The sequence below is a fragment of the Silurus meridionalis genome, chromosome 28 (genome assembly GCF_014805685.1).
Source record: "Silurus meridionalis isolate SWU-2019-XX chromosome 28, ASM1480568v1, whole genome shotgun sequence".
In the NCBI taxonomy this organism is placed as follows: domain Eukaryota; kingdom Metazoa; phylum Chordata; class Actinopteri; order Siluriformes; family Siluridae; genus Silurus; species Silurus meridionalis.
This window is the reverse complement of record NC_060911.1, coordinates 9946875-9963830: the sequence shown is the minus strand read 5'-3', so window position 1 is coordinate 9963830 and position 16956 is coordinate 9946875. Positions and strand designations below refer to the sequence as shown.

The following is a 16956-nucleotide window of genomic DNA, read 5'->3' as shown; positions in this document are numbered from 1 at the left end:
ACATATCCCAAGTGTTAGAAGGCTGGGGTCAGAGCGCAGGGTCAGATAGGATACAGCGCCTTTGGAGCACAAAGAGTTAAGGGCCTTGGTCATAAGCCCAACAGTGGCAACGTGGCAGTGCTGAGGCTCAAACCCTGACCTTCTAATCAGTGACCCAGAGAATTTACCTCACTGTATGCTCACTATAATTATCGGGGAGCTTTCAGTGCTTCCACTGGGGAAATAGACGAAGACCCCAGGGCAGACTCAGGACAAATGGGAGAGATTATATCTCATATGGTAAGAACCTGGAATTCATGGCAAGTCTAAACTGGCCTTCTCAGCCTATCAACATTTTGAAGCCATCCATGAATGGATGGTGTTTAATTAAGTTTGATTTGTACCCAAAAACAAAACAATACAGATGCCAGTGTATGACTATACAAAGGCTGTCACGACTTAATTTTTTGTGATCTCGACATAGCAGATGTTTTCTCCTTATCACAACATAATTTTCTCGATCTCAACGTAAATACCAGTAATTGTATCATGAAAAAATCTCGTGAAGGTTTTTTGGTGTCTATCAAAGTTACTTATTTCCTGCAGCGAAAATTGACTTAATCTCTAGTTAAAGTCCTTGATCAAATTAAAAGCGAATGCAATCATCCATGACCATGCTATAATTCTGCATCTATAACATGCTGTTATGATGAATGCACAGACAAATTCACTACTGATCACAAGTCGAGATCATGAGAAATCTAAGCTGTGTGTGGCAGGATCACAAGAAAACAACTTTTGTTATGGCAAGATCGCAAAAAAATTTTAATGGTGAGAAAATAAAGTCGTGATCACAAGAGAACAACTTTTGTGAAGTCGAGCTCACAAGAAAACAACTTTTGTTATGGCACACCGCCACCTTGTGTCTGAACAGGAGTACTGCACCACTTGGACCCCTCGATAACATTCACGCATGCATTTTTTTTTTATTAAACCTCAATTAACGCGCGTACAAACCGATGGACACCCAAATACCTTTATCGATGTGTTAATAACATTAATATTCATTTAACCTATTGGTTTAACAAACAGTGCAAATAGGGAAAACCGCGCATGCGCAGTGGCATCGCCACGCTGTTCAATCACTGTTGGCGGGAATAAGAGCAACAAAAACAACAAAAAACAGCCGCATCAGCAACTTTCTGACTTTCTGACAGAAGAACTTCGTTGAACTGAAGAAAATGGTGCGTTGTATTTCTAGTTATATTCGGGAAAATTAAAAGGTGGGAAGAGCTTGATATGGCCACGTAGACTTCGAGGCTGGTTTTGGTGAGGCGGTTAGCTTTGTTAATAATAATAATTATTATTATTATTATTATAACACGTAGAAGCGTGGTAAAGTTTATGCATTTATATAATTTGCGTACAGTGAATTGAAAACAATTGAAAGATAAATAATAGACAGGTTTATGAGCGGAAGTGGGCGCCTCGCTGACAGCTCAGTTCCCGTAGTGTAGTGGTTATCACGTTCGCCTAACACGCGAAAGGTCCTCGGTTCGAAACCGGGCGGGAACAAGTGTGAAAACATTTTCTCTTAAAATATCTCTATTTAATGAAATATTTATCATTTGTCTCATTCATGTTTCATACATTCCTGCACATTTTATTTATAAGTAGAGTTAAATCTCTAAAGTCTATTATCTAGACATTTTGAGTTGCCAGTTTATTATGATATCCCTCTCTATTAACAAAATATAATCTTCCTATAAGAACACTCAAAATAAAATTATTTAGACTATTAAGGAGAGATAATGCTTCATATATAATATGCACAGAATATTTTACTAGGTAAATTATTTTATTAGATAAAATTTAAATTTTTTTATTATTTATATTTTCCAGAACTGCACATTTTCTTTATAAGTGGACAGCTATAATATCTAAAATATATTATTCAGACTTTCCAAGTTGCCAGGTTATTATTTATTTTTATTTAACCTTTATTCAACCAGGTTAGTCTCATTGAGATATAAAATCTCTTTTTCAACAGAGACCTGGCCAAAATAGCAGAACAAATTAAATCACACAATCACAAAACAAACCAAAAGGCAAAAGACAACTCAAGTGCATTTCAATTTAAATATAATTGCCATTAATTAAAACATTTGCACATGTGGATGGACTCATGTTCTATAGATTTAACATAATGTTTAAAATCATTTAAGGAAATTAGACACTGTAGTTTTAGTGATTTCTGAAGGTAATTCCAAGTTGAAGGTGCAAAAAACATAAAAGCCTTTTTGAACAACTCTGTCCTAGCTTGAGGAACATTTGATGAGTTAATTTTCTGGGACCGTAAACCATAAGTACGCTGTACAAAAGAAAGTATTTATTATCTGATGTCTGTCTCTATAAACATCATATAATCTTCCCATAAGAACCCTGACATTCCACTCTGAGAATCGCCTCATTGGATGTTTTCAATCCATATCACCCGAGTAAATCTTTTTTTTGTCACCGCAAGTTAATTCGGAAGATTGTTGGGCTCCTGTATGTAGAGTATCGTGATTAATTGCATTGGAAAGGGGAGTCATTAAGCTGAGTTTTACCTGTTCGGAAAAAGAAATCTGTGAATCCTCTCCACAATAACATTAGCAAAGAGACTTATTTTATTAGTAAAGAAAATTATTACAATTTTTAAGGCTGGTAAAAGTCACAAACGTCACCGAAGTTAGAACATTTGTCCTTAAATTTTGTGATTTCGTGGTGTGATAAAACTTCATATATAATGTATTTTTACTTTCTGCATTTTCTCCAAACAGTCAAAGAAGAAAGGCCTAAGCCTGGAGGAGAAAAGAAGCCGCATGATGGAGATATTCTTTGAAACGGTAACTGAGTTCATTTTTAGTTGAAATGTTGGATGACCATTTTATGTGAGTTTTATTGATTATAAAATGTATTCATCAATATGATTAAATGAAGTGTGTTTAAAAAGTTATCACATAATTATAAAGTGTGAGTTTGAGAGGATATTTATATTTTTTCATAATATTTGTACTATATTTTTGTTTTAATAACTGATTACAGGTAACTGATGCCTATTTGGAGATCATTGAAATTGCTACGTCTTTGTTTTGTCTATAATAGAAAGATGTGTTTCAGCTGAAGGACCTTGAAAAAATCGCCCCAAAAACCAAAGGAATCAGTAAGTAATGTCCTAATACTTATAGGTGCCTGAGGAAACTCCCGTGAAGTCTGATCTATGTGTTTTACTGATCTACAATGTTTTTCAAGATAATATCTGAACTGTTATTATAGTTTATCATGGTATTACCTAGAGGTCGACCTGTGGATTTTTCTGATATCGATAGCTAGGATGGATCGTACTTGCTGACAACCGATTAATCAAGTTTTTAAAATAAACACTGGATAAACAAACCAACACTTCATGGAAAAATAATACTGAACTTTATTACAAAAAAAGTACGGAGTCATAAAAAATGTGCTAAATGAAATAAATATATAATTTATATTCATAAATAAAATGATATAATTAATAAATTATAATGAATAAATATACTATTGCGCTTTCTGTGCATCGTGCTTTCTCCATGCAGTGTGTGCTCCTTGCAGCGTGGAGTCTCCCGTGTCAAAACAAATGTAGCGTCAGTGATTTGCCTCTAGAGGCCGCTCTAATGCTGTAAAATGACAGCTGATCTTCTCAGCCGCAACCCGGAACAACTATCGGTATAGATTTTGGTCGATAACCGATAGTTCCAGAGAACAACTATTGGTGCCGATTGATCAGCAAAAACGATGAATCGGTCGGCCTCTAGTATAAACTATATAAAACAATTTGTGAGCTGACTTAAAGGTTAATTCTAATGATTCTAAACCATTTCCTTGATATAATCCAAAAATAAGACGCATTATGTGACATTTGCCAGGACTACAAAAGTGAATTTGAAATTTGCTTGTCCACCTTCATTACGAGTTTAACCTGATTAGTTTGTGTTGTGTCCTGTGCAGCTCCAATGTCAGTAAAAGAAGTGCTGCAGAGCCTGGTGGACGACAACATGGTGGACTCGGAGAGAGTCGGAACCTCCAATTATTTCTGGGCTTTTCCTAGTAAAGCTCTTCACGCCCGCAAACGCAAACTGGAGGACCTGGAGAAACTGGTGAGAACCACGTTGCAAATTCAGTACTGGCAGTCCACTTTCGCTGAACTGTAATATAAGGCTTGAAGGATGGATGTGGGGATGGATGTTGTTTTTGTCAGGATGTTGCTGTCACCTGTGTCTCATTCTCTTGTGTGTGTTTAAGTTGCCATGTTTCTCAGTTTCATTGCGCTGTGTTTCATGCTAAGACTGATCTCTTCTGTCACTTGTAGGTCACATTATTGTTTTTGCCGGTTGGATTATTAAAGTTCTTTTAAGATTGTGATTTTTTTTATTTTTATTTTTTTAACCAACAGAATTTTTTCTGTTGGTTTACTTCTTTGAGATGTTTAATTTTTTTTTTTTTTTTTTTTAATGGATCTTTATATTGCATTTTTTCTTTGCATTTATTGATTCAAACTTTATGGCCAAACTTTTTTATTTATTTTTTTTTGTATTTTCTGTGCTCTACTTTTATGTTTTATTATTCAATATATTTAGTCAGAAGTAATATGATATACTTTAAAAAGATTTAATAGGTAAGATTATTATTATTTGTAACAAAATCTCCAGTGATTAAAAAGTTGGCATCAATTTTTGAATGTTTTTTTTTCTTTTTTTTTTTGTTACTTCTTGATCTCGAACCTTTTCATTTTCGCACATGTTCATGAAGCTCCGCCCCCACAATCTACATAGCGCAGAGTGACTGAGAGTGACTGATGGGAAAAGTATCTAAACATTGTGGACGTGATGTCAGGGTCTCAAACAGGGTTTTCTAAGACACCTGATACACTTACACACTGCTATCACCTCCAGACATGACTGCCTCATTGACAGCTCAGTTCCCGTAGTGTAGTGGTTTTCACGTTTGCCAACACGCGAAAGGTCCGAACCAGAGAAAAATTATTAGCTCAGAAATGTCTGATGTTTTAAAACTAGATTCAAACTTATATATTCTTATCAGTCGACATGTTTTTATGGGTGTCTGTGTAAGTAAGAAGTCTAAAATGCACAAGATTTGATTATGACTGCAAATTTTCTGTTCTCATAGTGAGCTGAATAATTATTAGGTCTCAGCATGCTGTTCATTTCCCTCCCTGTGTGTTTGTATATCTAGATTTTATACCACTGGTGTATTTCTGTGGGTCAGTCCACACCACACAGATATTTAAATAATTCAGATATTTTGAAAATCAGGCTGACTTTGGAGTCGGATTACTCCAGCTAAATATGCATATAAACTATATACTTTTTTTACAGCCAGATTTCGGATGTATGACTGTTTTAATGCACCATAAAAGCGCATGTCATATGTTTCTCTCATTCTGCAGCTTGAGGACGGAAAGCATCGATGTACTGGTCTTCAGCAGGCCGTTGAAAAAGCCAAAGATGGACGAGAAGATACCGTAAGCTGTCTCTCTAGCACTTATTCAGCCATAACTAAACTTTATATAATTAATAACAGATTATTAGATATAATAACAGATAATAAACACTGAGAGTAAAAAGACAAGTAAAACATACATACTTTATGAGATTCCTTGAGAAAAATTATAATATACACTATATGGACAAAAGTATTGGGACACCTGAGACCCAAACCTGTTTCACCATGAAGATGCCCCTATTATACAAAGCCAGCTCCATAAAGATATGCTTTACATGGATTGGAGTGGAGAATCTTGAGTGACCTGCTATAGAGCTATAAACTCAACCCTAGTGAACACCTTTGGGATAAACTGGAGATCTGACTGTACCACAGGCCTCCTCACCTATTTCAGTACCTGACTTTAATAACGCCCTTGTAGCTGAATGAGCAAAAAATCTCCACAAGCACACACCAAAATCTAGTGGTCCATCTTCCCAGAAGAGTGGAGGTTATTATAACAGAAAATGGGGACAAAATGTAGTATGGAATTTTCAAAAAACAAATCACATAGCAATTTAAACTTTAGTCCATATACTGAATATATTGTATATTTTTAATCATTTAAATGAATTTAATTAAATGTGATGCTACAATCAGTGCTTTCAAAAAATAAGTAAATCTAAATTCATATGTGTATAATAATCAGTTTATTGTGAGATTCATGGTGCGTTTAAAGGAAATTATATTAAAAAAAAGCATAAAAAAATTCATAGATTATTTATAAGGTTAGAGATTAAATTCCAAGAAAGACAAAGGCAAAACAAGAGGAAGGTTTCCTCCTTGAGCTCCATTAGCTGCCTCTAATCTGACGTTTGTGTTGTAACATGCAACTAATGGTAAACTAATGGTTTCTAAACCAGAGAGAGAACAGCATCTGTAGCAAAGTTATTAAATTACACACAAACACATAATCGGGCAGGTGGGACCAGTATGAAATAACATTGCACATTGCATCAATAAGACACCAGTGATTTCTTTGTGTTTGGCTGAACAGACATGTTCCTGCATCAACAGCTTTTTAAATAGAACTAAACCCTATTCATACTCCAATACCATGACTCCCGTCTCCAACTGGTTGATGCTTCAATTGTTATATGAATCGAGACAATGCTGTGTGTGTGTGTGTGTGTGTGTGTGTGTGTGTGTGTGTGTGTGTGTGTGTGTGAGATAATGCACTGCATAGAAATCAGCATTCTGTTACTAATTGTTCTTATGTAGTTACACTATTTGACCACCAGAGGTCCCACAAAGTTAAAATATAGCGCAGAGGTGCCCTTTACCTATAAACAGCCAACAATCAAACTTCTTCTCTTTTTTTGTTTTATAATATTCAGAATGAAAAAACATTCACTCTAATCCATTTAACTGACGCTGTTCTATTTCCAAAGATTTCTAGCATTTATAGTATGAGTTCAAAGCCTTATACAGATGTTCAAGCTATAAGAAGTACAATTCCTATGCTTGTAACATCAGTGACCTCTGATGAGAGACATAAAGGTGGACCTTTATTTTTTTCATGTCAAATTCACTTACATTCTGTATATTTCATTTCAGTGTTCAGATGTCACAGCTTAAAAATAAGACACGAAATTTTATGTTACATGTTTAATTAGAAATAAAGATATGTGGCATCGTGCCCCCCCCCCAAACCTACTTTTTTTTCTCTTCTTAGATATGGCATGGTGGGCCTCCTTTGATATACAGAGAGTGAAACCCAGGCAGTTCAGCTGACTTTGAAACTCTGTCTTGTTAAAATAATGCTTTAGGTCATTAAGTGTTAGTCGCTCATTTTTGCAGGGTTTTTTTTTGGTGAAATTGTAGAAATGAATTATTTTTGGAAATGAAGATACGGTCAAAACCGCACATTGTTGGCATAGTTTATAATTCATAAATAAAAAATTGTCCAAGAGCTGAATCGAATTGTAAAGCTGGTATTATTCATCAAACTAAAATATCTAAATATGTTCATTTTACAATGTAGTCTCTGTGTGTGTGTGTGTGTGTGTGTGTGTGTGTGTGTGTGTGTGTGTGTGTGTGTTAGGAGGAAAGAGCGACTCTTCGTAAGGAGCTCGCATCTCTGAAAGAGCAGAGAGAAACCCTACGTGCCGAGCTGGAGAAATATAAAGAGTGTGATCCAGAAGTGGTGGAGGAAATGCGTGAGTACAGAACTGAGATCAGGCTCAACACATTAGGACTTTAGTTAGACTAAATCCTATATTATTGAAAAATGTCTAGGAAAGAGGGTGTGGGTTCATTTTATTATCCCCTAGAATTAAAACATTTGATCCTAGTAGGTGTGGTCTAGTTTAGAATGACCTTATCCTCTTTTGCACCAGTACCTTTCTGGGCTTGTAGAATCTACACCCTTTTTCTTTTTTTCTTTTAATATTATTCATTATTTTCACTTATTTCTTGTCACCTCATATAGCATAAGCTTCTGTATGAAGAAGCCATACACCACCCTGCCTTTCTCGTTTTAATCAAACAAAGCATACAAACAAGGTCAGGTCATGCGTAACGTCATATCAGCTGAGTCTAACACTCGTGCAAATGGTGAAGCTATTTCATCTTACTATTGGTTTTTATCATGAAACAAATGAACACACAACATTTCTCGAAACACACAGAGAAGGAAAAATAAGCACGAGTCAGACTAGCTAGCAATGTTCAATGAATTAAGTTGTTGGGACACAAAATTCCCAATTGTTTCTATACAATCCACAAAATGTTTTGGTTCCTGAACAGTTTTCCAGCAGTACAAGAGTTTAAACAATGTTTAATTGTATTACATAAAAAAGAGAAAGAAATAGGTGTACAGTAATCCTTCGTACAGTAATCCTTCGCTGGTTCGAATCTTGCCCCCTAAAGGTTTATCACGGAATTGCATTTGCCACATAACTAATTAGTTTAGCTGGTTTTCCCGGTCTCTCGCAAACAGCACGGTCGACCAAAAACACTTATAGGCAGTGTTGTAGTGTAATGCAGTTACTGTTGACAGTAACTAATACTGTAACGCGTTACTTTTTAAATAAAGTAACTCCGTTACCGTATGGTGCGTTGTCCGTTTTTAAAATAAATTAATTTTGGCTGAAGTGTAGCCTACAGTCTGACCTGTTTACAGCAGCGGCGCATTGGAGGATGAACCACTTTAAACACGAAGAAGACGCGCTGTGGGCGTGTCTCCGTTTTTTCAGGTCTGTGCGGCAGTAATGTCGAGACGAGTTTCTCAAAGTGGAAATATGCTCATTATTTCAATTTAGTTGAGCATAAAGACAAAAGCTTTTTAGTCAAATGTAAGCTGTGTATTTCTGGTTCGAATGTCGTATCTACTGCGATAAACAGCAACTCCAATCTGTTGAAGCTCTTCCAGAAACTCCATGCCTCGACGAAGCTAGAAGCTAGAAGCTAACCCGGTGTTCTGTTCTACATTGTTGATCGTTTTCATACTTAATCTGTGAAATAAATTTTTAAGAGCTCAACACAACAGCTTTTATGATGCAGAAGCCACTTTAGTTTTTGATTCTCAATATATTATTCAGCTTGTTTTGTTATTTATTTCAAAAATCCTTGTGATATATTCAGTTTGAACATTAAATAGCATTTTTGAGTGGTGTCGGTATATCGCGCTTTTTCGTTTTGAAATGTAACCGTAATGATTAAACGGGGGATTACTGTATTTGAAAAGCAGATGAGTCTATAAAATTACAAATCTGTAAAAATGTTAACAGTTAAGTACAAAATAAAACAAAAAATTAATTACTGGAATGAAAGGCTTTCATGATATTTATGAGCGCTTCTGCAGGGTTTTAAAAAGTGGGGGGGGGGGGGAGTCTAAAATGAAAAAATCTCAATTTTAGGTTTTAAAAAGTCTTAAATTGGCTGTTCTATGTCCTTAATGATTTTAAACAGGTTTTAATTATCCGATGTACACGTAACTCTACCTCTAATGCGTATTGAAATGCTCTCGCCGCACTTTAGAATGCTTTTGTTTGTTAGTTTCTGTGGTTTCTGTGGTGGTGTAATTCTTTCTTTCGCAAGTCCAAATATATTCATTTGTATTACGACTACAGATGAGACCAACATGCAACAGCCAATCAGCTTTCTGGTATTGGAGAGAATCTCTCTTTGGTTGTACCACAGACGTGAAACGGATCGTATTTCTCAGCTATGGGGACGTGCAAGTTTAGCGATACTCGGCTTGAAAAAAAAAAGAACGAAGGGCTTGGTTAAGGTTAAGGCCAGTTGCTAACAACGAAGTCGTGATATGGGTTTTAAATTTCATTCCTAAAGGTCTTAAAAAGGTGTTAAAAATTATCAAATTTTACTTTTTTAAAACCTGCAGAAACCCTGTTTATGAGGAAACCGAAATATAAATTACATGCAATAAAAAATTGGTTTTAATGACAGAGACTTTAAGGTACAGTATATAAAATTAAGAGGAAAAAACTAAAGAAACTAAAGCCAGTTTGACATGTAAAATGTGTAAATCTTATATACAGAAATGTGCACAAGTAGTGCAGAGAAACCGTTCAAGCATATGCAATGTAATCAATAGAAAAAGAATATACCATGCATGTGTATACATAGTGCACCTGATTGGTTCACACGTTTTTTGATACATCAACACTAGTACATGATCACATGGCCTAGTTCTTGTGTCTTCATATTTGAACAAAGAGTAATTCTAGGGGTGAGGAACGTCCGAGAAAAAAAAAAAATCGTTAAATGCTAACATGAGTAATTTAAGTTGCAGTACTTTGAGGCGCTCACAGTGAGCAAGTGTTCAGTGGGTGTGTTTGCACATGCATACTTTTTTTTTTCTTTCTTTTGGTTAAGCGTTTTATCACACAGTGTGGGGAAAAAAGGCGATAACATTTACGGTAACCCTGGTTTGCCTAATTAATTGGGTTATGATGAAAGAAATGAGTTCATATGAGAAATGACTCGCTATACATTGACCCAGTTAGCAAGTCTCGCACCAGTTTATTAACTATTGCGAATAGATGATCAGAGACAAATGCAATCCAATACTACAAAGCTATAAATATAGAATTCAATTCTGTGACATATCACATTTATGGCACTAATGTCTATAAACAGCTTTAGAAGTAACTATAGAAGCTGTTTGAGGCTGCTTTATACAGATTAACACAGCTGAATTGTGTTTTTACTGGCCGTCAACGACAATAAATCACTCCATGGGTGGTGCTGTATCGATCTGAGCTTCAGCGTGCCTTAACTTGTCCTGTTCTGAAGCTTTGAACACCTAACTACCATCAAAACAGTTACTGCTGCGAGACAAAACAAAACAGTGAGCAGTAACAAGATAATGTTCAGTCAAGTCAAGTGGAAAAGTGGCTGTTAGTCTCTTAGGTTTTAGTTTTTACTATATTATGTGAGATTATAATTGAATAAATATAAAATGGCTTTTGAAAAGTCATCACTAAAACATTTTAAATAATAACTTTATATTGGTTTTATTAGCATATCCTGAGTAATAGTAGATATTCAATATAGATATATTCACTATAAGTATATACACACATTTCAGCAACCATTTTATTATATGTTCTAAGGGACAATATTATAGAAATGAAACTTGGATATATTTTAGAGTATTCAATGTGCAGCTTTTGTAGCACTACAGATTTACTGTCCTCTAAAAATAACAACATACACCCTAACTGAACATGTCAAATCTGTCCAAAAGTGTGAATAATTTGTGTGAGCAACATTGCTATCGATCACTACCTTAATCCTCCTGGGTATGGAATTCACCACAGCTGCACAGGTTGTTGTTGGGATCCTTTTCCACTCCTCCATATTGACATCATGAAGCTTCTGGTTGTTAGACTATAGATGACAATGACCTGGAAATTTTGAATGCTCTATGTTGAGTTTGGTTTCACTAATAATAAACATACATTTGCATAAAGCATCCATATTTGTCTATGCCCATGTTGATTAGAGTATTAAAAAACTTGAAAAGTCATAATTTAAGGTACATATAGAACACATACAAATGTACGAGTGAGTTACGACTAATCACGCGTCAACTCAGGGCAATTATGCAATTGACAGCCCTGATATATATTCTATTCTAAATCCTGGAGTGTGAGTACAGTTTTGAATCAATGTCAACTCCTCACATGTTCTCCTTAGTTCTGATCTTTCTACTCTTAATACACAACAGACCCATACAGACGCTAGCCTTTCTTTTCTCAAATAGTGATCACTGAGTGGACAGAATTTGTACAGAAAAATACAGGAAAAATGTTTATGTTATTAATGTTGTTTTAGAAGTGTAAAACTAAAACTAAAAATGATCATTGATGTGTTTCTGTAGGTAAAGAGAACGCTATAGCGAAGGAAGCTGTATCCAGGTGGACTGGTAAGTTTCAGCTGTAGGAAATAAAACCCTACGTTTCCCTTTTCAGGGCTTTTGGAATGATTGAATAGCAACTAATCTAGGAACTGAAATGCTTTCCCAGTGGAAATATCGAAACGTCCAACCGCAGAAAGACTGGGCTGTGTCCCAAATTGTCATACTACTGCATAAATGTTATCCCTAGTGTGTACTGTTTAAAGCAATAAGCTAGGCAGATGAGTGTTTAAAAAAGACTGATGATTTCATAGTTACCATAACTATAACTACCAGTAACTATTGCAGTAGATGGATTTGTGTGTGTGTGTGTGTAAAAATTCCCTTACCTTATAATACCTTATTCCCAGCATTATATCATGTTAGCTTCACTCTTTTGCTTTTCTTCGTTGTCATGGTGCAGCATATTTGTTTCGACCTAGATGTTTTGCAGATTTCATCAGGTTCTTCTCCAAGATCTCCCTGTGTTTCTCTTCATCCATTCTACGTTCTGTCTTAACCAAATGTAAAGTCCCTGTAGATAAGAGTCATCCCCATATCATTATACTTCCACCACCATGCTTCACAATCGACTTGGTATTATGTTTTGTGCTTTCGATTTTGACCACAAAGCCAATTTTTTTGTGGTGTTTTTGTGAAAAAGGGTTCAGATGGACTTTTTTTTTGCCACTCTCCCATGCAAGATAGATGTGTGCAGTGTCTAATATTGTTGCATGGTGTACATGTGGGCCATAATGCCGTACATGTGGACCATAATGCCATGCATTTCTTTCAATGTTGTTTCCTGTGGTCTCTCTCTCTCTAAGTGTCCCTTTCCCAGTTGTCTAGTTTTGGTAGATGGCCATATTTTGACAGACTGTAGGTCACGTCATAAACTTTCCACTTCTTAATGATGGACTTAATGGTGCTCTGGGGCATCCTCAAAATCTTGGAAGTCTTTTTATATCTCTCAGCCGAGCTGTTTCTACCCACAACTTATATTTGTTGCGTTGTTATTTTTGGAGGCCATGCTGCTGCTTCCTTTGTGTGGAGATACAGGGCTGTTGAAAACATCTGTTTTTATTCAACCTACTAAATAAATGTCAACTGCTGTAATTCCAGGCAGATGTTGGAGAAAAGTGACTATAGGACCTTTAAAGGAATCATTTATTCCTGAAGTGCTTACTTGTCTGGAATAATGTTGGAAATGGTATATATTAGCTGTTCACTTTGTGAAGTGTTGTGCTTAGATCAGGAAGAAACGAAAATCTGTGAAACTTAATTCACGATTCACAGGTTTGGATTCTCCTGAGGCTCTTGTGTTGACAAACACTTCAAGTAAAGCTACGTTCCAACATTGGTGTAAACACACACATCAAGCCGAGCTTTAATTTCATTTCGAGAGAAGCTCCGTTTCTGCTCTAGGGGCTGTTCCATTCCTTTTCTGGAGCTCCATGAAGCTTGTTAGATGTAAGTGTATGTTGGTGTAAACCTCTGATGCAACAGCAAATGACTGCAGTAGGTTTTCTGTATTTATTTATTTTTTAAATGAAGTTGAGTTCTCTACCTACACACAACATCTAATAGAACTGCAGGTTAAGGCGTCTCCGAACACACATCGATGTCTGTGAATGTGTCTGCCTCCGCTACAGATTGTTCGCTTCTCGTATTCAGTGTGTTCCTGCAGAACAGTTCTTTCTCTTGTGTAACGAGGCCTTGCCGCTCTTTGCCAACACTCCAGATTTGTGAATGACATCGCTGAATTGATTCATTTTTCCCTAGATAATGTGTTTTCTATCAAATCGTGGGCCAAGAGGAAGTTCAGCTTGGATGATAATCGATTGGATAAAGCCTTCGAGATTCCAGAAGACTTCGACTACCTGGATTGACACACACACACACACACACACACACACACACACACACACACACACATATCTATACAATATATCAATACGTTATATATTATTTACTCAAATTCTGTCCATGTAAATAAGCTAATATAAATATCATTAAATTAATGTCATGTCAAGTTTTGTTTTTGAAGTTTTACACTGGAGCTGTGAGGCCATTGTAGATTTCAGCTTCTAGGTAATCGAATGACCTGGAATGAGTATTACATTTCATCTGTTGGTGTAGTTATAATGATAACAGTTTGAGATTCTGATTTGCACTCAGAAATGAACTCTGGGGAAAACTCTACCAGATGTTTTGTTATTTTTTTTTTTTTCCCCCTGCACAACTGTTGTGCTTGTATTGTGTTTTGTTTTCTATACTGTTTGTTCCTGTCTTTATCATTTTGGTACAATAAATAGTGTATTAATAGGTTGTATTTTGAAATGTACACATTTCTTTGGCATCTATGAGTGAACTATGATTCACTCTGCTGCTGGAGTTTTAAAGCAATCAGAGGAGAACAGACTGCTGGATGTTTGACTGTAGTGTGTGCACAGACTCAGCAACCGAGGATGCCAGGTTGGCAATTTTTAACTCCAATTTCAATTCTAATTATAAACAAGGTTGGGCAAAGATACATCAAAATGTATTTTTAAATAAAATATCCTATAATCCTAAAATATTTATATACCTTTAAGTGTATTGAAATAAACTACAAAATACAGCAGCCACATCATGAATCCAAACAAACTACTGTTTTTTTTTTTTAATACTAAAAATACTTTTACAAAGGAGCATGACATTTCTTTGCAAACCTTCCCTTAATTATCCTGTTTAATCTGTTCCGTCACCATTACAGTCATGCAATAAATCTGACCTGCAACCAGTTAACAGATCAAATATTCACATCCGTAATTCCTGTGATTGAGAAGGTTAGTTTTAAAGTAACCAACAGTTTAATGTGTAACAGTTTGCAAATGTCTCATAATTGTATCTTAATTTATTAACTTGGTGTTTGGTAACAAAGGGCTACTTTACATCAGAAACACTGACTCAATGATAAACAAGTCATTCATATGAAGACTGATGGCGCCTGTATAGCAACTCGTGCTACTAATTAATCTTTTGAATGTTAATCATAAATATAATAATATATTATGTGTCAGGCAGTCATTCATGCAGTGGTATGCAAATGTGATCCTACTAAACAGCTGCTTCAATTAAGGTACAATATTTGCCAATCAAATTTTTATAAATCACTGGACATATACAGTGGGGCAAAAAAGTATTTAGTCAGCCACCAATCATGCAAGTTCTCCCACTTAAAAAGACGAGAGGCATGCAACAGCTATGAGAGACAAAATTAGGAAAAAATAATCTAGAAAATCACATTGTCTGATTTTTAAAGAATTTATTTGCAAATTATGGTGGAAAATAAGTAATTGGTCACCAACAAAAAAGCAAGATTTCTGGCTCTCACAGACTTGTAACTTCTTTAAGAGGCTTCTCTGTCCTCCACTTGTAACCTGTATTATTGGCACCTGTTTGAACTCGTTATCAGTATAAAAGACACCTGTCCACAACCTCAAACAATCAGATGCCAAACTCCACTTTGGCCAAAACCAAAGAGCTGTCAAAGGACACCAGAAACAAAATTGTAGACCCTCACCAGGCTGGGAAGACTGAATCTGCCATAGGTAAGCAGCTTGGTGTGAAGAAATCAACTGTGGGAGCAATTATTATAAAATGGAGGACATACAAGACCACTGATAATCTCCCTTGATCTGGAGCTCCATGCAAGATCTCAAAATGATCACAAGAACGGTGAGCAAAAATCCCAGAACCACACGGGGGGACCTAGTGAATGACCTGCAGAGAGCTGGGACCAAAGTAACAAAGGCTACCATCCGTAACACACTACGGCGCCAGGGACTCAAATCCTGCAGTGCCAGACGTGTCCCCCTGTTTAAGCCAGTACATGTCCAGGCCCATCTGAAGTTTGCTAGAGAGCATTTGGATGATCCAGAAGAGGATTGGGGGAATGTCATATGGTCAGATGAAACCAAAATAGAACTTCTTGGTAAAAACTCAACTTGTCGTGTTTGGAGGAGAAAGAATGCTGAGTTGCATCCAAAGAAAACCATACCTACTGTGAAGCATGGGGGTGGAAACATCATGCTTTTTGGGTGTTTTTTCTGCAAAGGGACCAGGACGACTGATCCGGGTATAGGAAAGATTGAATGGGGCCATTTATTGTGAAATTTTGAGTGAAAACCTCCTTCCATCAGCAAGAGCATTGAAGGTGAAACGTGGCTGGGTCTTTCAGCATGACAATGATCTCAAACGCACCGCCCAGGCAACGGAGTGGCTTCGTAAGAGGCATTTCAAGGTCCTGAAGTGGCCTAGCCAGTCTCCAGATCTCAACCCATAGAAAATCTTTGGAGGGAGTTGAAAATCCGTGTTGCCCAGCGACAGCCCCAAAACATCACTGCTCTAGAAGAGATCTGCATGGAGGAATGGGCCAAACTACCAGCAACAGTGTGTAAAATCCTTGTGGAGACTTACAGAAAATTTTTGATCTCTGTCATTGCAAACAAAGGGTATATAATAAAGAATAGAGATGAACTTTTGTTTTTGACCAAATACTTATTTTTCACCATAATTTGCAAATAAATTCTTAAAAAATCAGACAATGTGATTTTCTGGATTTTTTTTCTCTCTCATCTTTTTAAGTGGGAGAACTTGCACAATTGGTGGCTGACAACAAAAAAAAGAAAAATAAATAATAATAATAATATATATATATATATATATATATATATATATATATATATATATATATATATATATATATATATATATTTAGTGGACTTGTATATTCACCTTGCACATTTTCGTTCAGTGCTAAGCCTCATAACTTTCCACTTGTTGTACCTTTTCAACAATGTCCACACATCTCTTTACTGCTATTGTGTGTATTAGTGTGTATGTGTGTGTATATATATATATATATATATATATATATATATATATATATATATATATATATATATATACACTAATCCAGCCATCATGGTTGCACAAGCCAGTGCACTCTTAGTGCCGGTCTCAAGCCTGGATAAATAGGGAGGGTT

General features: G+C 36.0%; 1 protein-coding gene and 1 non-coding gene across 2 annotated transcripts; both read left to right on the top strand.

Annotated features, from left to right (window-relative positions):
* Positions 1–948: 948 nt before the first annotated feature.
* Positions 949–14255, top strand: mnd1 (meiotic nuclear divisions 1 homolog (S. cerevisiae)). The gene is made up of 8 exons (XM_046842674.1): positions 949–1223; positions 2802–2867; positions 3127–3184; positions 4009–4157; positions 5468–5542; positions 7607–7721; positions 11912–11956; positions 13709–14255. Exons 1-8 carry the CDS (start codon positions 1221–1223, stop codon positions 13813–13815), a joined length of 618 nt encoding a protein of 205 aa, XP_046698630.1. The 5' UTR covers positions 949–1220; the 3' UTR covers positions 13816–14255.
* trnav-aac lies at positions 1482–1554 on the top strand. The gene has a single exon. It is a non-coding gene; the product is annotated as a tRNA-Val (tRNA).
* Positions 14256–16956: the final 2701 nt, after the last annotated feature.

What these genes read in the sequence shown, in the direction of transcription:
- mnd1 (XM_046842674.1), top strand. An exon ending in TGGAGATATTCTTTGAAACG is followed by an intron (nt 2,868 to 3,126) that starts GTAACTGAGTTC and finishes TGTCTATAATAG; the next exon opens with AAAGATGTGTTTCAGCTGAA. An exon ending in AGCTGTATCCAGGTGGACTG is followed by an intron (nt 11,957 to 13,708) that starts GTAAGTTTCAGC and finishes ATTTTTCCCTAG; the next exon opens with ATAATGTGTTTTCTATCAAA.